The sequence below is a fragment of the Lygodium microphyllum genome, chromosome 29, assembly GCF_053477565.2.
Source record: "Lygodium microphyllum isolate KBCC chromosome 29, Lygodium_microphyllum_v1.1.10, whole genome shotgun sequence".
NCBI classification, from domain to species: Eukaryota; Viridiplantae; Streptophyta; class Polypodiopsida; order Schizaeales; family Lygodiaceae; genus Lygodium; species Lygodium microphyllum.
In genome coordinates, this window is record NC_141163.1 from 38679102 (window position 1) to 38706472 (window position 27371).

General features: G+C 39.8%; 1 protein-coding gene across 2 annotated transcripts in view; it reads left to right on the plus strand.

The window, feature by feature from the left end:
* The window catches only part of LOC148010534 (G-patch domain-containing protein 1-like), a 74539-nt gene extending 49873 nt beyond the window's left edge, over positions 1-24666 (plus strand). The window contains exons 3-11 of one of the 2 annotated variants that reach the window (XM_087671083.1): positions 4306-4394; positions 4549-4573; positions 5397-5484; positions 5619-5685; positions 7359-7482; positions 18272-18516; positions 22669-22983; positions 23922-24041; positions 24167-24666. In XM_087671083.1, coding sequence (XP_087527209.1) covers positions 4306-4394; positions 4549-4573; positions 5397-5484; positions 5619-5685; positions 7359-7482; positions 18272-18516; positions 22669-22983; positions 23922-24041; positions 24167-24229 — 1136 coding nt within the window. In that variant the 3' untranslated portion in view covers positions 24230-24666. The remainder of the gene's footprint in view (positions 1-4305; positions 4395-4548; positions 4574-5396; positions 5485-5618; positions 5686-7358; positions 7483-18271; positions 18517-22668; positions 22984-23921; positions 24042-24166) is intronic. The other variant, XM_087671084.1, reaches the window with a different exon arrangement.
* The last annotated feature ends 2705 nt before the right edge of the window (positions 24667-27371 follow it).

The window sequence follows — 27371 nt, forward strand, 5'->3', positions numbered from 1 at the left end:
ATATTTGAGTTTGAGTTTTTATGTTTTACGTTTTGTGTTGTATTTTGCGTTTAGGGTTATTGTTTTTCTTGTCTTTGTCTGAGTCTTTGTGTTTCAGTCTTGGTCGTACATGCTGTGTTTTCTCAGTGCTGACCCTAGCATATCTTCACATGGTTTTAGAGCCAGTGCTATTCTAAAGAGTATCTTGCAGATTGTGAAAGCTAGTCTTTGTGCAAGAGTCACACATGACTCAATTCTGACTTATAATGTCTCAGGTACCTTCTTCGAATCCTACTTCTCGTTTTGGTAATCTTATAGATGTAGTGTTTGAGGAGTACTTGCATATTACGTACAGTTCAGTTTCCACTCATCCTATGAGTGCTACTACTATGTCTAGATTGATTGGTGAGACTAGCGATCTCCTTGATCTTGATCTTGGAGAGATCATGACATTCAGCTTGTTGAGCAATCCATCTCCTTCATCACAACCAGACTTGTGTTAGGTTCATATAACCCTCTTAAGTCTTATGAGCTAAAACCCTCTTCTGTTTTTACTTTTGGTGCGTAGGATTTGGATGGTTTTTAGTATGCTTACTTTAATAGAGGAGGCTCTTGAAGTAGATATCCTTCATCAGGTATATCTCTACCATATGTTTTATTTAAGAGAGTAAACCACATTTCTCAACTCTCTCCCATCCCAACAATTTTCTCTACATTTTGATCTACCCACATTCTCATTTTAAAATCTTGGATTACATTCCACTTCACTCAAAGCACAATAGGGGTTGGATCTTTCATCTTTGCTCCTAACACTTTCTCTTTTTCCATTCCACCAGCTATCTATTCTCCATTCACTCCATCTCTTGGTGCATCGTTAGGGGGAACGCCACCCTTTTAACATTGTATTTTCCACATACCCCCACTTTACCACATCCATCTAGTCTAGGACGGTTGTGTTGAGAATCTTTCTTGCTACCTCGAAACACTCACAAACCCCTCCACACGACCTTTCAAACGCAAGGATGTCCATCCTCTGCTTATGGATTGTTGTCACACATTCTTTGGGTTACTCCTACGTAGGAATTTTTATCTTTTGCTCCTTGTGTCTCTATTCCTCCACCTTAGGCTCCTCATGTGGTTACCATGAGTCTTTGCCCGAACCCTTGATTAGCTCGCCTTCATCACATTCGTCAATGAAGAGCTTGTAATGCTACATCCAATGTTGAGTTAATGCAAGGGTTGCTTCTTGAGTTCCAGTCTCAATTACAACATTTTTCCCTAGCATTTGAGCGTTGGAGTCATCTCATTGATGGGTATGTGGCTCGAGATCGCACTCGACGTATCAATCTCGATTTTGAGTCCTAGGAGTTTTCCATTAAGGAAAGGGATGATCTGAAAGTCAAGTTGACCAAATATCGGTGGTTACTTGATGAGTTTGCTACTATTGGCACCCCAAAGTCAGACAATAATCAGGTCACATTCTTTTTGAACAAGTTGCCCGACAAATACTTCCATTTTATCCAGCACATTATCTGACTCCCTAGATTGCCGACCTTCTATGAGTTGGAGTGCCAGTACTTGTGTTATGCGAGGTTGCATGATGAAGTCTATAAGAAGTTCTCCACACACGTCTATTTAGAGGTGCGAGGATTGGTTCTCTTCTTCAGTAGGGAAAACCACTAGTGGTAAGAACTCGCAAGATGTGAAGGTAAGCCAAAACAAGGGTGACATCACTTTGTTTGACGAAACCAAAGAAAGACGATTCCTTTGGTAGCAAATTCCTAAAAAAAAAGGTTTTTCACGCATTGCCAGAGATCAGACCATGTGGATGAGGAGTGTCATACCAAGGTCCAAGGTCTTTCTCCTGGGAAACCAACGTAGATTACTGTTGATTGCCTTCACTTTGATTGGCCAATCTAGTGGGGCTACGCCTCCCATTACCACACAATTTGCTCCATTCGCCCTTGTGGCTATTGGACACGTGGCACGCAGTTAAGTCAGCCTTAGTAGCCTATCTTCTTCAATATTCGTGAAGGATTGGCTGATTGGTTTGCTAGTGGCTCATCTATTGCACTTTACGCATCCATTCCTAGGATATCCACTGCACCTTCTAGAATCACTTTTCCACCTTGTCGTATGCGATGGTGGCCACACACTTAGTCTTTTCCTTTTCAGACTTTTGCTACACGCTTATCTCATTTCATTGCACTTAGCTTTGCTTTCTTTTATTTTCAGTTTTGTTTTTTGGAGCATCTCACTACTCATCTCTGTGCTTGTAGATTTTGATCTCTTTTTCAGGGTTTTGTATTTCAATATAGGGCTAATATATAGGCTTGCACTAGTCCTTGCTAAGCTGGAGATAGGAGATGCGCGCCGTTCCTTTCATGGTTTCATCTACTTGGAGTTTTACTATTCTACTAGCATGGAGGCTTTCCCTTGTGGGGCGGATCATGCAATATCTCCCTTGATGCTATCATGGTGAGTTTTCTATCCTTGCTTTTCCGGTAGGGATGCTTCATCATCTTCATCCAGATGATTCTCAACACCACATGAAGACCGACATCCTTAGGCTTCTCTTCCTTCTTCAGCATCGACATTGAGGTTGAGAGGGGGTTCCTACCCTTCTTGGTATTCTATAGGTTTCGACATTTGTCTTCGACATCGGGCTTCCCCTCCTGTTGTACCTTTCTTTATGCATTGCATGATTTCATCATCTTTGTACTAGGGTAATTTGCAAATAAACAATTTTTCCACAAGGGATACTGTTCAAGTGACACTTGCTTCATGGGCATTCTTCAGCATGTAGCATGCTATGCATCCCATTGTGCAAAGCATCATTGGATGGATCCTAAGTTGTTTCCTTTGATTGATTACACCACCATCCTTCTTCCCTTGATACTTCATCACCCTTTCCCTTGTCATCGACGTTCTCAAGTGGTTGGGTGTACAATCCAAAAGACTGGGGAAGAGATTGTATGCCCAAAAGTCTTAGACCCGAAAAAGAAAAGAAGAAAAAAGAGAAAGTTCAATGTGGTTTCATTCACATTTGTAAGGCTTGGTAGGTCACTTGGCAGCAGAGGAGTATCCTTTGTTCGATGCCCTGTCCTCTCTAGGGTGACTACTTGGACTTCTTGCTAAGTTAACCATCACCTTTGCAGTCTTGGTAAGCCACTAGGCAGCTGATGTATACCCTTTGTCTGATGCCTTGGCCGCTTTGGGGTGGAACACCTTGGGGTAAATATTGTTACCCTTCCCTTTTAGGCTCAGTTTTGGGCCTAAGAGGGGATGTTGAGCTAAAACATACTTTATAGGTGAGTAGCATTTTTAAACAACGCCAAAACACGCTTAATTAATGAAAAATGCAAATTTGGCATGCGGTTCGAGAGTTTCAGTGGTTCTCCAAAGCCCTAATTTTTGGGGCACCCTTCAAATATCTATATTAAATAGGTTGCCCACCATTCAGCCTTATCCTTTTGTGCAGGTTTCTCACTCTACTGTGCAGATTTCAGCCATCAACCACCTACCATTTGTTGTCCAGTTATCACCAACTGCATCCCATCACTATTCAGCCCTAGGCAGCAGCCAGCGCCCTGTTGTTTGGAGATCTCCATTTGTTGCGTCATCATAGCATTTGATTAGCTTGTGTTTTTAGCATCTGGTGCCAAGCAACAAGTTGCTGCCATCTCTCCCACCAGGTGACTACTGCAGCACGTGTTTTTTTGCTGTCCAGCAGCCGTCTGCATCAGGAAACACCTCTCCTGTTGTCACCTCAGTTTCTTGACACTTTGGTATTCAACGTCTAGTGATTTCCACACTCCAATTGGTGATCACAACACTTGGGATCCATCTTTGGTGGATGTCACTCTTTGACATTGTATTGCTTTGCCCTTGGGCATTCTGTACACTCTTACATTCATTTACAGCATTCATTCGCTTCAGAGTTTTTTCTCTTTGTGTTTGAGTTTTGAGTATTTGCATTTTGCATTTTGCATTTAGGATTTGAGTTTTGCTTGTTTCTGTTTGAGTCTTTGTGTTTCAGTCTCGGTCATACATGCTGTGTTTCCTTAGTGTAAATTCTGACATATCTTCACAGCACTAGAACAAACTAGTGAACTATTAAGAAAGATGTTACTGATCTTTACATGTGAGTGAGCACCCCTGGATAAAAAGCAAGTTCATATAAACACTAAAAAATAAACAAAATTGAAATTTTTTTGGGTGAAAGAGCTCATGGATTTACTTATTTATAGTTTTGCATGCATACAGATAGTTGTGAATGTTGTAGTGTAATGTCTTGATGTGGCAATGTGTTTGCTTCCAAATCAGGTATAGGTGTTGATGCACAGCAGAAAGCTGCCAGCAATTGGATTTTCAATACCACTGTATTTGACAACATTTTGAAGAATCTTAAAGTGGTGAGCTTCTAACATTGGTCATTCAATTGTGTCAAGTTGTTGATTTTTTTCTTAACCTTTGCTTTCTCTTTAAACTTACCTGTAATATTCTTTGGCCTAGGATGATTTTATTCAAACACACCTCTTCTCACAATATTTTTGGTTTTGTCTACAGATTGCCGCTGATAATGATAAGCAAGGTATTGGTCTGGACATTTGTTAACCTCATGTAAACAATTAGTTTAGATTCCGTGGATTCCAATTGTTACTATTCAATAACTTCAAAGCTAGGAGGCTGGTCACCCAAGCTGACATTGTGGAACAGCTTTCAGTAGGGGAATGTTTCACTGCCTTGGCTGCTTCACTTGGAAAGAAAAAAAACAGTTTTTTTGACTCAGGAGTCATCACTTTGGGCTGCTTAATTTGTGTGAGTTTTTAGTAAATTTGTAAATTGTATTGGATCTCGAATTTAGAACCCTTTTTTTGTGAAAAGACTGCGTGGCTAATCATATTACTGAGAAGTGAGAACCTAAGGTGTTGACCCTTGAGTCGTTAGTCTTGACTTTGAAATTTTGAACTATCACTTTGATGACATTACTGTTCACTAGGGAAGTGCATAGTGCAGCAGATGTAACTTTTAGATTTTCAGAAAAATTTATGATGTGTTTTAGGTCTTCAGGAAATTCGGGATGTTTATTTTTATGTTACTTTGCTGTTAAATTTATATTTCAATCTGATAACTCTTTTATTGAAACTTCTTGGCGGTTATAAATCTGGATTTCCAACTCAATTGCATGATGCATTATGCATATATGAATTCCAAATATATCATTCACCTGTTTCACCCATGACCTGCCTAGGGGGGTGAAGTTCAGCCCGCAACAAAATGTTTCATGGATGGGATGCTTCTTGCTGATCTATGGAATGAGAGCATCACTTCTGCCAATATTAAGGTTGTAATAGGATTGGCATAACCTTGTGTTTCAATTTAATACATACAACTGTCATCTCCACTTTCAACAGATGCAGATCAGAAGGAAGGGCAGAGGGAGGGAGGTGGTTCTGGTGACAGTAAGGCACGGATAAAGAAGGCTACACGTCCTCAAGGAAGGTTAGTTTGATCGAACTTCATTAGTCTTATTGTAAAGGATCTCTGCAAGGGTTTAGAATGAAGAACTCATTCGGTTCTATATAACCATACCTCTCTTTAAAATTTTATACTTTTGCATTGCATGGATTTTGCAGATACAAGAACAGAGAGTATGGAAAGGTCCTGAAAGGAAAATCACAGGCTGACTTAGATGCTATTTTGGTAAGTTTGATCACATTAGACCAGCATACTAAAATTGTATTAGGCTCTCAAATTTTTTCACAGCTTTTATCTTTGCTATGATGGTCCTCTCTTCTCTCTACTTTAACTTTCCTTTTGTGATCTGGTGAATTCTTTGTTAGAGTTGATGCATTACATCTTGTGCGTGGGAGTTATGTTTCAAGTCCTTGCTTTATTGAATTCATGTGTCAAGAGCTTGTACTCAAGTGTATAGCAATTGCTGGTTTGATGTGCTTCCACCATGAAGTAGTCACTTCCTGAGCTTGAATGACTCAGATTAGCAAGAAAATTCTTGATATTATTTGAAATGGTGGGAACCTCAATAGCTTTACGGTTATGATGCTCTGGCAGCAGGTACATCTAAATCCTAGTGTAATAAGAGGTTGTGCAGCTTTGTTTTTAGTACTGCATTTTTGGAAATGTGCCAAATTTGGTCAGTGCATGGGATCATTTGAGTTTGACCAGATGGACTTGCTATAGGTCAATTCTTGGCTATTAAGATCAAACACTTTCTTCTGAATTTTAGAAAACGAATTTGGTCTATACTTGATTGGTATGAGAACAGCAGAAGCAGGTGTTTAAGAGATTCACAAAGGATAGCTTCTGAATTTTCTGGAAGTAGCGAACAAGAATTCGGCCTCAAGGTGTATGTCAGCGTTCTGAAGGGTATGCCTGTGTATGTTGCCTTTAAAAAAAAAGGGTTGAACTTATAGAACAAGGGCAGCCAGCCCCCTACAACTGAAGAGAGCTAGAGAACTTCATGCCTGGTCACATAAGTGCATCAAAGGTTATCCTTTTGAGGTACAGATACAAATGATAAACCTAGATGGGTAAAGATGTGCCTACACTGTTAAGTTAAAAGACCTACACTCTCACAAGTAGTGGAGACCTTTGTTAAATAGTATAGTGTTCTTCTCTATATGTTTTGTTTTTGATCACATGATCTCGCTAGTGATGTCTGAAATGCTTTCATCCAGCTTGCCTGCATATTCTCCTTATAAATGTTTCCTATGCCTTACTGAATTAGGAAAGAGAGGACAGCTTTAGGTGGTTGCCCTTTGTTAAAGGGGTTATTTTTATCTTTGTCATATATGTAGGTCCATGCTTAGGCAAGGGTTCTTTATCAGTCTTTTCCCTTCACATATTCTTCTCTGTATGAATGAATGGATTCATTGCTTTTCTTAATGTTGGTAAAAGTACTGAAGCAGATCCTCATGGAATGTATGAATCACTTAGAACATTTTCTGGCATTTATTTTGATAAATTATGTGTGTTTTCTCTTCTTTGATTTGCTTAATAGGAGCAGTGCTAGCAAAATGAAAGTGTCATTTCTCAATCTAGGGTTCAATCTTTTGACTTTGGGATCATGAATGACGCATATATCACCCTCTAACAGTGTTTTTTTGAAAATGCAGTTCATATTTCCCTCGTTACGTTTGCAAGCCAGCATTCTTGTCTTTCTCCTATATTTACAAACACAATTATTTACTAGACATGAATCTAATTACACATCCATACTAGTTGTTGGCCTTGGCATTATTTGAGAGAATTTACACCATCATTTGTATGTGCGGGGACTTGTTAATCTGTGGTTGATGTTTCTTTCTTGTTTTCTTTTTACAAAAGTAAAGGATGTCGAGTTTTTGAAATGCTAGGGATTTGCCAGTAAGCAGATTGATGAAAGATCGATGATAGAAGGTGCAAGAATGCACAAAGGAGAAAGGGCACCATCTGGTTCAGAATCTGATGCTGATGATTTCTGCAATAGAGTAGACGAAGGTGAGCTCAATAAATCTACATTTTCTGAACTGTTCAGTTGAACTAGATGTATATTAACAACTGTGTATGTAATCACTTATGTCAAACAATAGTAAGCATGTGGGAGGGATGGATGGGAGGAATGGGTGTGGGAAGCTAAAGACAAGGAGAATTTTTAAATCTGGTTAATGTTAGTAGGAGTTCTATTTCAATGCCATACATCTAGTCTGAAGGTGAGAAGATGAGAATCAAAGGCAGAGAAACTGGGGTTCAAGGTTCAGAAAGATTGTAGATTTGAAGTTCAGAAAGAAACTACCTGATGGCAGGGACTTGCCTTGATGAAATTATCTTATACCCTTAGACCTGCAGATTAAAACTAAAAAGTGATGTGATGCTGAAAGCATGTGGATTGTTTGGTGAAGGCCATCTTATCTTACCTCTGCTCAGTTGTGTAGCTCAGGCCCCTTTTGCTATGCTTGCCTTTGGTCCCTTTTAACCATTGCTGTTGCTTGCATTTGTTTGACTCTATGTAGCACCATTCAGCTCTGTTTGCGATCATACCACACCTTTTGATGCATCATGCTGGGTGTATCCATTGACCTTTGTTTTAAAGCATGCAGTTGATGCTTGCATGATTCTATCCTATATAGGTCAATCACACTGACTCCCTTGGATTTGTAGTGTCCTTGGTTGCTCCATCATGTTTGAACCTTGCCACTAGGCACCAAAGGATGCTTTCTAAAGAATTGCCATTAGGCATCAAAGGGTTGGCAGCTATGACCATGTGAGATTAGGACTATGAACACTTCTAGTTTAATGGAAATGAAGCACAGTTTTAGGTGCTAGAACTTCACTGTTCACACCCCGTTCGCGGAGGACATCTCAGTGCCCCAAGCTTTCTTCACCCATCTAGTGCCTAATTCCAGCCTCTATCTTGTAGCCTGTGCCACTTCTTGTCGTTTTACTGCTGCAGTTTTACTACTGCGTTTTACTGTGATGTTATACTGCTGCGTTATATTGTGGTGTTTTACTGCTGCATTTTATTGCTGTGTTTTATTGTGGCATTTTGCTGCTGCGTTTTATTGCTTTGTTTGTCACAGATCGGGCATGTACTGCTGTGTTTGCTGTTGCCATACATATTTGGAGGCTACTTTGCTAGGAGTACGACGCACTCTTTCGCTTAGTACCTTTATCTCGGTCCTCGAGACACGAGAGTTCAGGGTATAATTTTCTTTCTTGTACGGTTTGTTTGCTGCATGAGTATTGTATATTGAGTATGTAGTTATTCATTTAGATTCCATTGTGTTCATTGTCTGTGAGTTACCCTAACCCTAACTGTGTTTTTGAGTTTATGCTTTGTCATATGCTTTCATTTATATTTCTATATTAGGATATCTCTTCACATGCTATCAGAGCAAGGTTTTCTTCCACAAAACCTTGGGCTTTAATTTGAAAGCCTCTTGCAAGAAGCAATAACAACAGGGGGGCATGATGACTTAGAACACATTTTTACATCATCATCATGATGTTCTTGAGCCTAGCACATCGAGACATGTGATAGAGTCAGATTCACAGTTTACTCCTCCATTCGACATGGTTGGAGAGACTTCTGGCTACCATGGACTCCATAGACCATATGAGATTTCATGAGCCAAATACGACTTCATTCTTATGTATCGAGCTCAATAGCAAATTGAGGGTAAATTTGAGTTTTTTCCTTTAGATTCGGTGCACCGGTCTAATGATTTGTAGGAAGGATGGAAGTTCCATAAAGAACTGATCACCCTTATGTGGAAATGACATGGAGTATAAGCCATTTTCTGCTCCATCATATTTGTAGCATTGCACATAACAGTCCTCCTTGCTTGCTTAGCCTTGCTATTTTGCTTTCCACATATCTTTTTTTTTTCCTTCTTCACCATAGTACGGGAGAGTTTCGGAAACGGGGGAAACGGAAACGGAAACGGAAAAAACCAGAGTTTCGGTCAAATTTTGAAAACGGGAAAATGGCGTTTCAGATTGTACACTGAAATAAATATAGTATTATGTGGGTATGTAAATATATCAATGCCTACAACAACATGTACCCAAATTTCATATAGAACTTTGAGTCTTCATGTCATATGATTGAAATCATGATTCATTACACATGTCATGACTCATGAGTGAAGATTGAAGAGTCAAAACTCAATGGTTGAAACTTAAGACAACTTAACACAATTAAGAGTCAATTTTCAAAACTTAAGGTAACAAAATGAATTATAATTTATGACTCGTGAATCATCTATGATCTAAAGGGTAGTGAAGACTGACATTAATAATAATGAAACAAGAATCAATATGGATAATAAGTGAAATCAAGATACAACAATACATGTAACTATGTCATGTGAATAATCTCTCAAAACTCCAAAGTCCAGTGGGCACTGATCACCATATACTAGTCTCTAGACTCTAGTAACTACTGAGTAATAAATATTAACATCAATGAATAATTGGCAACTATAGTCTGGACAACAAAGCCTGGGTCCTGATGTCTTTGTTGGGAATGCGTGCCTAGTGGTTTTTCACGCACGTTATGCTCAATGATTTCTCCAATCCACAATAGTTGCACCGCCACTTCTTTGATCCGTCGGAGCTCTTGTATCCCTTGATTGGAGTGATATGTCTCCAATATGGATCCGACGCAAAGAAGAAGAAGAAGAGGAAGAAGAGGAGGAGGGGGGGAAATTGTAGTGCCCCAAAACGGACCGTAGGAAGTCGAAATGCCGGTTTGTCATTTCCGTTTCAGCCCGAAATGGCCAATCCGTTTCGGCAGCCCCGAAATGCCATTTTGGGATACTATGCTCTCCGTATACCCCCCATATTTGTTACACATTCTATTAGCCTATTCCTTTGTCATTGACATCTAGTAGTGGTAGGGATAGCTTATTTATTTTGTAAAAGACTTTGGGATTGGCTACTTGTATCTTGTTTGTTACTTAATCGACCGCCACCTCCCTTTTTGAAACAATCATTATCACATACATTTTTAAAAAAAGTTCATTGTGGTTCCATCCTCCTTTGCAGGACTTGGTAGGCCATTGGGTAGTTGATGTGTGCCCTTTGTCCGATGTTATAGCCTCTTCAAGGTGACCACTTGGGCTTCCTTGGTAAGATAACTTTTGTCTCTGTAGTCTTGGTAGGTCATTGGGCAGCCGCCATGCACTTTTTGTTTGATGCCATAGTTGATTTGGGGTGAGACGCCTTAGGATAAAAACTCATATAAACCAAAAACACTTTAAATTTTGGGTTGGGCTTTCTTTCTAGCTCAGCTTTTGGACTTGAGAGGAGGTGTTGAGCTAACGTAAGCATTACATCCTAAATTAGCCACTTAAACAACCCAAAAAATACTCAATTAATTAAATCCTTAAAGTAATGCACAATGGGAAAGAGTTTTAATATGGTGCATGGTATGAGGTCTTGAAACTTTCTATAAAAAGGTAGGCTGCTCTCCATTGAGCCTTAATCTTGTTCTTGTAGGTTTCAGGTGCTAGAACTTCGCTGTCCACACCCCGTTCGCGGAGGACATCTCAGTTGAAGCTGCCCCAAGCTTTCTTATATCCATTTGGCACTTGTTTCTAGCCTCTCCTTCGCAACATGTGCTACTTCTTATCGTGTTATTGTTGTGTTCTATTGTGGCGCTTTATTGTTGTGTTTTATTGCGGCATTTGTTGCTATGTTTTATTGCTTCATCTATCATAGATGCGCCATCTACTATAGGATTTGTTGCTATTAGACATCTTTGGAGGTTGCTTTGTTGCATTCTTTAGAGTTTTTTTGGTCTTTGTTTGTATTTGTATTTTTGCATTTTGAGTTTTTGCGTTTATTGTGTTATTGTGTTTTAGTCGTAATTATACATCCTGTGTTTTCTTAGTGCAAGCCCTAGCATATCTTGACACGGGGGTCCGCCTTAGGAACTACAAAATTCGAATAACAGCCTGCTAGTGAATCAATTTGGGTTCACTCTTGAAGCAAACATACAAGAAAATACAAATCAATATGAGCATTAAGAAGCCTTATAAACGATCTAATCAACTGTGTGTAGCCGGTTGTATCCACCGTTGGTGAATGTGAATAGTTTGTAGCCTTTGAGTTTGGATCCACAGGAGTAGAAAGAGTCCTTACATCCTTCCATCTCAACCTAATTAAAAGCTCTTGCATATACCACTCTCGGGAGATGAGAATCCCCCTTAGAGTCCGCCAAATTTCATGACCTAGAAAGTATTGAATAAGGCCCATATCCATCATCTTGAACATCTCGTATAGTGTCTGTTTGTTTGCTAGACGTTTTGAGCATTGTCACATATCAAAATGAGATAATCTATACAAAGCATGAACAACACGTGTCTTCCAATTGAGGTATGGACCTACAATTGGGGATCGACAAAGGATTGTTGACTACCCTATCTTCCTTGGAAGGAACAAGTCTATCTTCTCGTTTCAAGCACGCGGAGCTTGTTTGAGGCTGCAAAGGGCCTTCTTCAACATGCATACTTTGCTATTGGATGAGGAAAAGCTAGGAGGTTGCTTAACATAGATCTCGTTCAAATCTTCATTAAGGAATGCTGACTTCATATCAAGCTGATAAACCGGCCATCTCTTATGGTTGGCTAATGCGAGAACATCCTTAATGGTAGTCGTTTGAGTTGTAGGTGCAAAGATATCATGGAAATCCACTCTTGACCGATGCACGGATCTTTTTGCAACAAGCCATGCCTTGTGCTTATTCAGAGTGTCATCACTATGGTACTTGGTCTTAAAGACCCACTTGAATGAATATATCACCTTCTAGTGAACGGACTGAGGCACTAGATTCGAAGGGTCATTCCACTCAATCACATCAAACTCTTGCTCCATAGCCTTCGTCTAATGCTATGATTGAGAAAAGAAGAAAAGTGAAGGTTCATGAAGTCCGCATCTTGTAGATTGCATTCTCTTCACGACCTACACGAAGAACTCATCAAGAATCTCCATCAAGAACTCCAAAAGAGTCTTTATTAGACTTGACCATGAGACCAAGAGCACAAATCTTGCTCATTGAAAAAAGATGATATTCCAAACTTGGCACATAGAGAATTTTTGATGCGTGGGCACTACCTTTTCCATTTGAAATGAGCTGCATATGACCTTTTCCTTTAATAGGGACCAAAGAGCTGTCATCTATGAGAATTTTCCCATGCATCAGACACATACATGCAATACCATCTATAGAGGGAGTCATATGGCGAGAAGCACCACTATTCACCATCCACTCACAAGGTTGGGGGGCCAACATGGCTACTTCAGAGGCTGTCGGAGGAACATCCTTAATCACCTCCAAATGGAGAAAAGCAAGCAATGAAGGAGCAACTAGTGCTCTTGAGTCCTTCGTAGTTTTCTCCTTCTTGGTATCCTTCTTGGCCTTGTTGGGGCAGCCTTCTAATGATCTGTCTTGCCACAAATGTGACAACTAGACTCCTTGGCTTTATCTTGCATGGTCTTCTCGTCCTTTTCTTGCTGTTGTTCTTTTCCTTTTGTTGGGAAGATTGTCTTGTCAATGCCTACAACTTGGGAGCGTTTTGACCTTTGAGTTGTTTCTCTTGGTTCATGACTATCGGAACCAACTCCTTCCACTTAAGGGTATTTGTTCATTGTGAAGCAATCAAGGCGGATTAGAATGTACTAAATCAGGGTGGTAAGTGCGAAAGAGTTATCGCCATGTCCTTTGAGGTAATCACCTTTCTTGTGTTTTGGGCTTGCATTTCAAATTGCCGAAGCTTATTGACATTCTTCTACATGGAAGCAAATTTGTATGTGTTCAACGTCCACATTTGTATCTCTAGAGATATTTGTTTCATTAGAGTCATCCGATTGTACAACTAGTCTAATTTCAGCCATCTCCTGAGCAATAGCAAAATGCTCAATGCGAGCTATCATGGTTGGAGTACAAGAGAGAAATAGGAAGAAGTGGATGTGGGCATTTTGTTTTGTGAAGATATAGTAGGGTTTGCACCGAGGAAGCATAGCATGCACGGAGAAGACTGAAACACAAAGACTAAGACAGAGACAAGCAAAACTCAAATCCTAAACACAAAACACAAAAACTCAAAACTCAAATATAGAGACAAACAAAGAGAGAAGAAACTTTGAAGTGAATGAACGTTGTAAATGAATGTAAGAGTGTATAAAATGCCTAAGGGTGGAGCAATGCAGTGTTGGAGAGTGACGTCCACAGGAGACGGATTGTTGGAGTATGAAGCTCATAACCACTACATAAGGGCATGGAAATCTAATCCTAGATCTATGGTTTTAGCTTTGGTAAAAAAGATATAATGATTCCCAATTTGAGTTGGTTGTTTCCAAAGTTGTGTGGGTCCCCTTTTGTGTGTGAGTTTGGTTTTGGTTGCTCTTTTCGGTTTCGTTTCTTGGTCTTTTTTTCAACTTTCTATTGTTTATGGTTTTGGGTTGTCTCAAAATGGACTAGAACAACATCTCATACTACGAATCACACCAAAATTTTTGTGTGCAAAATGTGAGTGCGTATGTTGATGCACCAAGTTTTCGTGTTGTGATATGTGTGTGTCTGATATGCAACTCTAAGTGCAATGCAAAAGGAAAGCTTCCTAAAGATGCAATGTACCTTAAATTGTAGTGGGTGTGTCACACATATTCGAAGATACACTTGAGTGCACACTAACGCACATAGATACACTCACACATGCATAGATGCTCGCAAGCTTTATGAGTGCATGTGCATTATTGCTCATGCATAAGTGGTCACTCATGTTTACCTATGCTTTTTGAGTGTACGTTGGTGTTTGTCAACACACAATGTGCCAAGGGTACTGCTCTTAATTATGTTTATGTGTGCTAGACCTTAAGTTTGGAGGATGAATACACAACGTTATGTATAAGTGAGTGTACTCATGAGTTACTACTAATAATGCCTTGAGTGTAAGGTAATAAATTCTAAATGTAGTGCGGCCGGCATAGAGTGGGTGTGGGTTACACACAACAGAGTTCACAAGTCCACATAAGAATCATAAGTATGTGTAGATGCACATTGGTGCACACAACCGCACATGTGATAGCTAAGGTTTTCTTGCGCTTCGAGATTTGTAGCTTGGGTGTATGTGAGTGTTAGGAAGTGTATGTACACTTAGGTGATTAAGGGCTATCCTAGTACTTGCGTGGAGGTCTATAGGCATGTTGATATAGTAGGTGTGCTTGATGGATGCTTGATGTGCATGAATAAATGAATGGTGTTTTATCAATGCAAAGGTTACCTAGGTTATCTGGTGGTTGTTGCACTGGAGGGTTGGTGAATGCACTACACGTGGAGATGGATGCATGGTGTACGGTGGTGATGCATTGTGTCATGTTCTAGTGTGTTTGTGGGTAGGCAATGGTCTAAAGTGGATGCATGCTATTGTCAAATGCACACAAGGTGAGCTATGGATAGGTGGATGCACAATAGGTTATGGGTACCTATGGGTGCCTACTATGACCACCAGTCAGAGTGTTACATGGGAAACACGAAACATTGATAACGAGAGTGTTAAGGAATTGAGACGACAACGGAAGAGTTGTTTGCTGATGTAGATGGCCTATTGGACAATAAAAACGCAAGTCGTGTAGGAGTCGCTTGGTGGGAGAGATGGCAGTCGTCTGTCGCTCGGTACCAGATGCTGAAAAGGTAGGCTGATCATGTGCTATGATGATGCAGCAGATGGAGACCTCCATACAACGGCAATGGCTGAAAACAGGCCATCGAGGGTTGGATAGTGATGAGCTGTGGTCAGTGAGAGGGTTGGATAGTAGTTAGATGGTAAGTGGTTGATGGCCGAAATCTGCACAATAGAGTGAGAAACTTGCACGAAAGGATGAGGTTGAATGGTGGGCAGCCCATCTATTTATAGATGTTGAAGGGTGGCCCAAAAAATTAGGGTTTTGGGGGACCACTGAGAACCACGCATCAAATTTGCGTTCTTCATTAATTAAGCGTGTTTTGGGCTATTTAAAATGTTAATCAATTGTAAAGAATGTTTTAGCTTAATAGGTTGTCCCAATATGCCTGTTCCTTGACCAACTTAGCTTTGTCATCAACAGAATGCTCGGAGGCATTAGGAGCTATAGGACGGTCTATAGCCTTGATCACAAGCTCCACCAAATGATAGGACTCCAAGATGGCAAGCGTCATTACCCATCAAATACAGTAATTCACCCCATCGAGCTTCTAATCAGAAGGAAGAGCCGGTAACACAGGGACCACCACACGGTCCATATTAGCTTGAAACTCCATGTTGAACTTGGAAGAAATTATCACCTAAATAACTTGCACAAAAACAAGGGCAAGCCCCTATGACTTTGAAAACATAGCTTGCTAAGGCTTTCTCTGCTTGTCTTGAACATGTTTCAACCATTTGAGGTGATGAAAACTGAAAATTTGCTACTAAAAGCTGAAATGCAGCGTTTTCTCCTTCACAAACAGCAAAAACCTGCAAAAAACAGTAACTTTGCTCCTTTCTCCTGCTTCACTTGTTCGGCTGAGCCTTGTTTCGATGTGCAGCCCTCCTGCTCACCCTCGAATGACAAACTTTTGTCATGCCGAAATGAGCTCTTCAATCTTGCTCTGATACCATGTCAGAGTGCAGCCAATGTGGAATTGCACGACCGGATTGAAAGAAAATGAACACAAGAGAAGAGGGAGAGAGAAAAGAGAGTAGAATGCAGAAATCTGCAGTAGATGAGCGCTGAAATGAAGAGGGAAGATGTGTACACGGGGTGTTGAATGTATCTCCATGAGCCGATCTCTCTCTCCACCTGAAAGCCAAGTTAGAAATTACTGGGACAGTCCAGCCTATAATAGACCAAAAAAGTAAGGAAAATCTGATCAGGTCAGCCAGTTAAAATAATCATAATATAAACTGGCTGACTGCTGCATAAATGCAGTTGCTGAATAGAATAATTGTAATAATGCTGCAGGAAAAAACCAACTGCCACGTGACATCTTATGTGGCATGTCTGGCCTGCCCAACGACCTTGAAATGTTGGGAATAACGTGGAGACTGCATAGAAGTGACTGACCCGAAGATAGGAAATGTGTAACTGTGCCGAGAGTACCAAGTGTACAATAGTAAACTGCGAATGCCTATCCAGGGGGTGAATTAATCTCTAACAGAAAGGTCACCTGAAGGTCAGAATAGACACAATAATATTGATGATCCATGCTATTACCACCAAAGAAAGCCTTGGTTAGTGCTGAAACCTACGGGAAGAGAATTCTCATGTGTGTAATTTCCACTCCCATGCTAACAACACTTGACTGTTCCCAACCTCTTGGGGGTGCTTCTGCATGGAAGGCAATCTGCTGGGTTGAATTCTCATGTGTAGTGCTTTTGCATGGAAGTCAATCTGCTGGGTTGAAGCGCCAGATGTTGCTAGGCTTGCTCATCTCAAATTGAGGCAACCTTAGGGCTCAATCCAATCCCACAATGAGGTCCGATTATTGATTCAGAATCAAGGATTTTGACTTTTCTTTGTCATTGTCTTTTCAGCTAGTCGAAGTTGATAGTGAATCATTGTCAGCCCCTTTTGATTGGCTACGGCCTTGAACTCTTTCCTTTGAGGGTTCTAGTGACGATAGTGACTTTCTTGCTTGCACAAGAAGTGCTTGCTCCCTTACAGAGCCATTGTCAACACCACTCCCCTTTCACTGGCTGCTTTTGAACCTGTCTTTGGCCTCCTTTGAGAGGTCCTAGTGACAATGGTGAGTTCCTGCTTGCACAAGTAACAGTTGCCCTTCTATAGCTCTTGATGCTACTACATAAATGTACACATCCTGTTGCCTCTAGATCCAAGTGTATGCCTATGCTCTCGCTTTCAAATGGTGGTTGTCAACTCCATGGCATGCCTTAAGCTACTCGACTTTTGTGTGTTAAAATATACGAGAATGGAATTTGTCAAACTATGGACAAGCTTGGACACTATTCCTTGCTAGTCAATATGAAATATACATTAGCAAAAATAGAATCAAGTGGAGAAGAAAGATCCATGTTCCATTGTTCTTGACCTGAAGGATTTGCGCTCCTTTGCATGTTGAAGCTTGTGGTTTGTGGGAGTAAAATGCAGGAACACATTTTAGCCCATGTGGAGGTTGTATGGTTTGCAGTAGTCTTTAACAGCACTTGGGCTGAGTGCATCTCAGTCCATGGCCATACAGAAGAAAGAGCATCATCTACCTCCAAAGCATGTTGTCATTGTACTTGCTGGTGAACATGGAGGATGCCGAACTTTTCTAGAAACAAGGCTTGCATGAACGAACAATGGAACATGGATACTTCTCTCCACTTGGTCTCTTTCTAATGTATATTTCATATTGACTAGCAAGGAATAGTGTCCAAGCTTGTCCATAGTTTGACAAATTCCATTCTGAGTATATTTTAACACACAAAAGTGGAGTAGCTTAAGGCGTTGCCATGGAGTTGACAACCACCATTTGAAAGCAAGAACATAGCCATACACTTGGATCTGAGGCAACAGGACGTGTACATTTATGTAGTAACATGAGAGTTATAGAAGGGCAAACCATTTGGTTTCACATCTTAAACTGCTAATTGGCAATTAGCCAAAATAATAGTTGCTACTTTCTTAGTTGATGTTTGTTCATGCTTATGGAGTTACACCTTTGCACCATTACTTCATATTTTTATCCTTCTTGTCAGGCTTTAATTTTCTACATTGTATCTTACATTGAGCTTAAAAGTCTTGTATGGGTGACATCTTGTAGCAGCCAGCATGGATGAGTCTGCTTCTGCAGAAAAAGTTCCTTCTGAGGATTTAGTTGGTGATTGGTGGGGCAGTAAGCATGGATTTGTTCATGGGGGACTTTTGGGAGATCTTGCACCACGGGATGCCAAGTGTAGAAAGGCAGTGTTGAGAAAAAGTCAGGCAAGTGAGGTCAAGGATGAACCTTCAAATTGCAGGAGCCCTTTCTGTGAACAAGATCAAGAGAATCTCTACAAACTTGTTCAGGTAAGCCACTAGACACCAGAGATTGTTTAAGACCCTGACAATCAGGCTAACATAGTTTCAAACAGGCAGAAAGGTTTGTATTAGATGTTTTGATGCTTTTTCAAGGTATTTTTGGACATGCTCTCCACTAGCTGTAAGTCATTTCATAGTAGATATACAGTGGAAATCATATTTTCACTGATTTGGATCACAATTCATGTTTTTGACCCAAGTCTTGCAAGGCACATGCAATTTACATGGGTTCTTTCATGCAAGTATACATGAATTCTTTCTTGTGCTCCAGCTGTGCCACTTGGTTAAGCTTTTTTCTGTGATGAGACATGCCCCAGATTTGTGTCTGTTTGTGCCACTTGGTTAAGCTCGTCTCTGTAGTGAGACATGGTGGGATATATGTTAAGTTTCAACCTCTTAGGTCCAGTCACACTGTTTTTTGTTTGGAGTGAAAACCAAGTTTCATAGCCCAATTATAAAAAAAAGATCCCTTGAGTTGCGGGAAATTCCTTTTCATTGGACATAAGCGAAAACACAATTACACGGCTGCTAATCTGTATCTTCTTGTTTTGTGACATTCGTTTGTCTGTTACCTGCGTTTGTTAGTGCATGAATCCCTTTGTGTTTGTACATGTGTGCCTCTGGGCTCTCTCTGTGTCTCTGTATGTCTTCACTGAAGAAAGAAATGTCTAGTCAGGTGTTACAGGAAAGAGAGCCAACAAGATGCTACTACTGGAAAGCCTTGAGCAGATCAGAATCTGTCACAGAAATCAACTCTGTGTTGTTGAGTTGGGGCCCTGGCTCAGCCTGCATGAGATCGATGGAACTGAGGAGGAAAAGGAAGAGACAGAGAAAGCAATCAACAGCTAATCTGTGGTATGGAAGTGCTCATGTAGGAGAGGTTTAGGGAATAGGAGAGAAGATTTGAGAGAGACCAAAGTACCCATAGATTTACGTGATGAATTTGATGTGCGTTCAAGGTTTGGGCCTTATTTTATAGGCTAAGGTTCTCAGCTATGGCTTTGACCTTTAGTTAATCTAGGAGCAAGGGGCTGGCTCCGCAGTGAACATTATAGATTTACATATTACTAGTATGTGAGGTTTTTCCCAGCAATGCCCCATCTCAGTCATGGTTGGCTGAATCCATGGTATGAAACCTATGAATGTTCTTACCTTTACAAGCAGTGTCATCCTAGCACTAGATTGCAGTTACAGTAAGGTAAGTGTTGAGCAGCTGCCTTCTTCAAGAATGATAATACAAGAAAGAAAACTGAGAACATAGCATACTGCTTCTCATACTTGCAACCCTACAGCTCATTGGGATGAAAGTACCAGCATACATGATGATGTGTGGCAATCTTGGTGGGTCATTATGCTAAAATAGGGTGAAACTTAAATAACATAAGCTTCGTATCTTGATCTCTTGCATCTGCTTAACCTGGATTTCACAAAAGTAGTGCTTGTTGGATACATAATTGAGTCAAAGCTAAAAGATGTCTGATTACTGCTTTCTCTATAGTAAGATTTCTTTAGAATCTAAGTAGAAAGTTATCAAGGCTTTGAATCTAATCTGGAGGTGACTTTTAGATGCACATTTAGAGCATTCTTATTTACTATGAAGGCCAATACTATGCACTCTGCAACTGAAATTCAAAGAGATTCTAATTCCTGCCTTAACTTTCCTTGCTTCTAGGTCTAGGTATCCAATGTAACTCTACCTGCAGCAATTTTTATTGAAGAAAATAATTACTAAATGTATTTAGATGTGTGCTTAAGCACGAGTCCTTCAATAGTAGGACAACTAGTATTCAAGAAAATGCCTACCAAATTTGTTTCAAGGTTTCCTGTAGCATAAGTCCTTAAGTACGAGAGCTGTGTGTCAGGAAAAGTGACTGGAAGGTATGCACTTATACCAATATAAGAGAGGCAATAGGGTTTGTGGGGAGAAACATAGTGTACAGAAGACACTGAGACAAGAAAATTGAGAAGAGCGAGAACGATGAACAATCAATCATGCTGATAGAGTGAACCAAAGCGCTGAGATTACTGCACCGTCTTGGCTATTCCAGAGGAAGCATTCTCCAAAAGCAGCCTTTACATGCATCTAGTGTTTGGGTTCTTCTAGCTAAACAGCTCTACAAAGTTCACATTCTTCTAGCCAAAAGTTCAGGCTTGCTATAGAAGGAATCACTGCAGCTAAAACAAAATGCAGCTGGACAGATGCCCTCAACAATGTTTATGTAGGTGTTCCTTACAGGTTGAGCTTTCTTAGTCCTTGCCCTTCATATGGCAGTATGACAATCCTTCTGCACCTTTGAGAAACCCACAATAAATGTTGAATAATTTCATGCAAGTTCAAGGTTTGGGCCCCTACTTTTTAGGCTAAGGCTTTCAACTATAGCTTTGACCTTCAGGTAATTTAGAAGCAAGGGGCTCACATCCACACTGAACATTATAGATTTGCATGTAACTAGGATGGCAGGTTTTCTGAGTGAAACTTAAATAACATGCTTGATCTCTTGGATCTTCTTAACATGGATTTCACAAAACAGTAGTGCTTGTCAGACACACGTAATTGAGCCAAAGGTAAAAGATCCCTGATTACTCGCCCTAGGGTCAGATTTCTTTAGAATCTAAATGGAATGTTATCAGAGCTTCGAATCTAGTCTAGATTGACTTTAGATGCATATTTAGGGCATTCTTATGTAATACGAAGGTCAATACAATGTACATGGCAAACAAAATTCACCTGTGACAACTTTTGTTCAAGAACATAATTACTAAATCTATTTAGACGTGTGCTTAAGCGCAAGTCATCAAACAGTAGGACAACTTGTATACAAGAAAATGCCTGCCAAATATATTTAAAGGTGTCCTTCAGCATAAGTTCTTCAATAGGAGAGCTTTGCACATCCTTTCTATTTCAACAGTTCAAGAGCCTATTCAGTTAAGAGTTTCCAATCTCTATTAAGAGTAAGGAAAGCTTATTATAACTAAATTTGTGATCTGAATATACTGCAGTCTGGAAACAAAATTCACCTGCAGGATTGTCTTTGTACATAATATGAATGGATCCATACCATACGGTACAATACGTATCCGTATGATTTAGTACAAAAAAATAGGCACTTTTTGGCCACTCTCCTTCAAGCCTACAACTTTCTTTTTGTCTTTCTCCTTTCTTTTTTTTTCCTTCTTTCTTTCTTATTTCTCTCCCCCAAGCCTCTCTCTCTCTCTCTCTCTCTCTCTCTCTCTCTCTCTCTCTCTCTCTCTAGCCTCCTCCTCTCTCAAGTATAGTTGCACTACTTTCTATTTCAACAGTTCAAGAGCCCATTCAATTAAGAGTTTCCAAATCTCTATTAAGGGTAGTGAAAGCTCATTATAACTAAATTTGCGATCTGAATATACTTAATCATCTGGCGCTCTTTTGAGCAGTAGAACCATCTCTGGCTTCTCTTATTAAGATGTTGCTAGTCCATCTAGGATTGAATGAGTTCAAGAGATTCCCTTCCGTCCCCAGAACATTTTCAAAAGGAAGCCTTAACATGCATGCATCTGGTGTTTAAATTCTTCTAGCTAAACAGCTCTATAGATGGACTAGGAACATTACGAAGTTCCTAGTCCATTTAGGATTATATGAGTTCAAGAGATTCCTTTCCCTCTAGAGTCCCCAGAACATTTTCAAAAGGAAGCCTTTGCATGCATCTAATGTTTAGTTTCTTCTAGCTAAACAGCTCTATAAAGTTCAGATTCTTTTATCTAAAAGTTCAGGGTGGCAGTAAAAGGAATTACTGCAGCCAAAACAAAATATAGCTGGACAGATGCTCTCAACAATGTTTATGCTGACGTTCCTTACAGTTAAAGAGCTTTCTTAGTCCTTGCCCTTCATATGGCAGTATGATAATCCTTCTGCACCTTTGAGAAATCCACACTAAATGCAAACCCCTCTTTTGCTTCTTGATACCTGAAAAACCTTGCTCTTCCCAAATGGTGGGGGAGGCAATATGTTGGATGCCCCACTCAGGAATCTTTTTTTGCTTATTGTTTCTCGTTTGTGGCTATTTTGGTGTTGTTTGAGACTCTATGCTTGTTTTGCCAATATAAACACCATAACTGTTGTTTCAGTGCTTACTATAGTAATCCAGAACTATTTCTTTCCAGGATAAGTCCACAAAAGGACGCCAAGGCCTTGGTATTGCAGATCGTCCCAAAAAGATTGGAGGGGTGCATTGGAAAGGTCAAAAGCTGACACTTGATGCAAGTGATGATGATAGTGGAGAAAACCAAGGGCCCATGGCTGTTCAAGAAGATGGAAAGATAAACAATTTATCATGCTCAGACAAAGAGCACAAGCGAAAGACACCTCCAAGTTCTGATCTGCAGGTAGACGGAAATGTGAAGCTCAAAAAGCTAAGGTCTGAAGGAGAAGGAATGCAGCAGAAGTGGAAAAAGCTTTGTAAATCACTACTTTTTGAGGTTTGCTTTCTTTCTACTAAGATAGTGTCATCTCTTTACATATTGTTAAGATAAATTTGGCCATCATATTCTCGACTTTATGATAGATGGTTGATGTTTCAGATTGTATTGTCAAGCCCATGAGTTTTTTCGGTTAGCTAGTTATCACTTCTTGCAGTACCACTTGTATCAGATTAAAACAAGAGACCATTGGCATGTTGTGTGCTGCCATGGTAGTGGTCAGTTGGTTATGTCTCGAGCTACTCTTTGTTGAGCGTTGGTTCAGTCTTTTAGGGAATTCAGGGAAAAGCATGATATTGAAGGGATTTGGAGGTATCCCGAATATGGGCAAGTTGTTCCAAATTTTGTTTGAATGTCTCCAAATGCTGGGGATCTTTTGGTGAAATAGCTCAATAATAGTCTGTCTTTGGTGTCCAGATTTGGTCAGGCATGGGGTATCTGCTATTAGGGAGAGTTTGGATAGTCAGGACAGGGTTTTAACTCCTGAATGACTAGGGATAGGGAGAGAATGGATGTGCTGGCTGTGTTGTTGCTACTTGATTTTGGAGGCCTTTTGTGCAGACAAGATAGAGCTCCAGTCTAAAATTTTGCACAGATGCTGGAGGAAAAATAAAGCAGGTGCTGTGCAATAACTTATATCTTGACACAAGATCATGCACCTGTGACTAGATTATTTTTGAGGCTGGCCACAAGCTTCATGAGAGATCATTTTTGCATTCGACAGATGTTTTTCCTTGTTTCTAGGTCTTGCATGTTCTAGTAGTAACCCTAGATGTGCATCTTGGCCAGATGAGTTTTCTGTGCTACTGTGGTCAGGTGATTGCTGTAGGCACTATGGCTTCTTATCTACTATACTACTAGTTTAAGCCCTCTCATGATGTCCTAAAATTTTGGTCAAAAGTGGGCCAGGATTATATTGATTTGTGTCTTAATTTCAGGTTCCAGATCAGACTATGAGCATCAAACGTTTGTATAAGCAGATCACAGGAGTCTGTGATCTTTTTCCAAGTAGTGATGCTTATGAAAGCGAGCAAGCTCTTTTACTGCTCAGGGAAAAGGTATGGTTCTATGAGTTGGGTGGATGTGTTGCAAAGGCATAAAGAACAATAGATTTCTTTTTAAATAGGTCTTGATTCAAGCAGTTTTCATTCTGTGTTTCTAAGGTGTTTTCTTTCTGCTGCAGTTGAGCAAGAGCTCAAAGTTCTCTATTTTGGGGAAAAAGGTTTGTTTGGTGCTCACCAAGTAGTCACATCAAGTAATTTCTTGAGGATAATGTTGAAGAGCAAGACTAGCGCGACCTGAGGCAATCACATTGAGTAATTCCTTGAAGATAATGTGGAAGAGTAGACTATAGTGACCTGAGAGAGTAGTGTCCAGTGGGCTCATGCCTGAGTGCCATACATGCTTATTCAGACTTGTGGGTGCTTGTGTGACAAAGCCCCCTTTTAATTGGCAGCCATTCCTGGAGGCCTAATTTGGCGAAACCAATAGAGCCCTGTTTAGAGTGGGAATGACAATTTTCAGTTTTGGTGGCAATCTGTACTGAAATTGAGAATGATACATGTATAGCTTCCACACAATTCCTTGGATATTATAGGAATCAGCTCATGGCTGCCTGTATAAGAGGTTGATTTTTATGTATTCTTCCAGGAAAATAGACAATAGCCTTGAGAAAAGCATCTTTTTATGGATTTACAGCACTTTAAGCAGTTAAAAGAAGGGCTTTTACTTGTGGTTAGTTGCAAGCAAAGCCTCTTACCATATGTGATTTACTTTTGTACATGGGCATGCCTTCAGGCTCAAAGGCCAAATTTATGGACTTAAAGACCTGCGGCACCTAACATTTACCATTCATGGAGTGTACATAGTATGTCTGATCGATCAATGTCTTGTAAATGTGGGCAACCATGTTGGACATCTGCAGACCCATTTTTCTCTCCTGTCATATAACCATCAAAGCTTGTACCATCAAGTTCAGGATATGGTCATCAATAGTATTCTTTATTATAATGGCCTGCACAAAGAGAAAAAATAGGAAGTGGAATTGGACAGTATTCTTTCATAAACTTGAAACACCAATCCTTGTGGCTATGATTTCAATGTTAAAAACAAGGATTTTGTATTGAGCATGGGAACAGGTATATAATTCTTGAGTTAAATGCCCTGTTTTTGGTTTAGCAAAGCATATTTCGTCCATGGGGCTAGAGGGAAGGTAAAGAATCTGCTGAATGTGCACAATCTAGTCTGCACGGCAAATTGTGCGTCTATCCATCTATCTTCTATCTTCTATAAAATGATATATCATTTTAGTTCTCGCTTTGGAAGGTACTGAACTTCCAGAAGACCTCCCAAACCTGATTTGAATTTCAACGTCAGCACCAACCAACAACCACCAACCCCAACATACACACATTTCCATTGGCACACTAGGTGTCAAATTAGAGGTGCAATAGTAGATGCATAATCAACAAGTGCATAATCAATGAGATACCACATGGTATTTTGGATGCGGACAGTAGGAGAGTAGATAGCAATGTGTGTGTGAGTAGGACATGACAATGGCTAATTAGGAAGCATAAACTGGCCAAAGGTAGTGTGCACAGGTGCAAGACGACAAATGCCACGTGTTGTAGGAGTCACAAAGCGGACCACAAGCTATAGCAAAGACCCAATATTAGCCTTGAAAATATTCATGTGAAGTATAAGGGTGAAGAAAAGTGAGAGGATCTTGTGCTTTTGTGAATTCTCTCTAACCACATGTATGGTGATAAATTTGTGTGCATGCGCAAGCATGTGCAAGCGCATGTGTGCGTATACATTTCCTTTGGCACAATAGGTATCAAATTAGAGGTGCAATAGTAGATGAGTAGTGTAATCAATGAGATACCACATGGTATTTGGTGCTACTATAGGGGAGCTTCTTGCATTCTATGAGTACATAGTTTGTCAAGCTAGGCATCTTCTTTCCAAAGTTAGCAGTAAATAGGAAAAATGAGAGAGAACATTAGGTGAGAGAGAGAGAGAGAGAGAGAGAGAGAGAGAGAGAGAGAGAGAGAGAGAGAGCATATTGCAATATGTAGGAAAAGCATGCTGCTTTAGGTAGCTTCATGTGATTTGGAGAGAGAAAAAGAGGGAGAATCCCAAGAATCCACATTGAATATGTAAGGAAGGCATGTTGCTTCATGGAAGCTTCACTTATTAGCATGAAGTAGTGTATCATTTCTTGTGTACAAGAAACACTAGTGTCTAATTATGGACCTTAGTTGGGCATGTTAATTGAAAGTGGATTGCAAGGTTCATGGAAGGCATTTTGGTTGAATGATATATAAGGAAGTTAACAACTTCATGCATTTCTTAGTTGTATAACATGAGAACTTTGCATTTGGCAAATGATTAATGCACATTTAGTTGGTTGAAATACGAATATGTTTGTAGTTTGTTGAGATTTTTGTCTTTAGGTTAAGCTATGTAGAAAACAACTCGTTTTAGTTTGAGATGTGGACATAGTTTGTTTTACATTTTTCTTACCTTTAATTAGCTATAATATACTAGCATTGCATGAACAACACATTTGAAAATTCATCATCATATCAAATGCTTTTAGGTATCTTATTGATACTTTGTGCACACAAATGAGTTGGAATTTTTGAGATGGAGTGGATTTAAGAATTGTATCTTATACATACTCTCCTTGAATGGGCACATCTCAAGTAATTCTACTAATTATATGGGTGTACATATGTCTCCCTTCTTCATTAGTGCTTATTTGTAATGGAAACCTTTAAAGTATGAAAGCTACAAAGAACCTTTTAAAAACTTGCTCATATATGGGGGGAAGAATTTGTATAGAGATCCTTGGTTGTAACGATTCAAAGTTTCTAATTTATTATACAAGCGATTCCATCTAGGAATTAGTAATGTTGGCAACTCTGAAAATGCTATTTGTTGCTAGTGGTCCATATGGAAAGTATAGAAACATATGAGGAGGTTTGTAAAGCAAAAGGATTGGCAAAGTTTGTGAAGCATATTGTATTGGAAAACAATGAAGAACTAGATTCTCAAGAGGTCATCAAAAGTTTATCATTGCATGTGTTTAAGTTATGGAGTTAAAAAGGTGTATCGCACATGAAAGTAGCATATGTGGTAGAGGACAAGTTGTCAAAATATTACATCTAGTAATCATCCTAACAATGGGGTTGGTTGGTTGTGCTGATGAATGCTATACTCTCTCTCTCTCTCTCTCTCTCTCTCTCTCTCTCTCTCTCTCTCTTCAAGGTATAGAAGAACATCAAAATTAGGAGGTAGATAATCAAGATATAACAAACACCAGTCTTTTAGTAATTAACGAAGTTGCATTGCAAAAGAATATTTTAGTCAATGGATGTTTA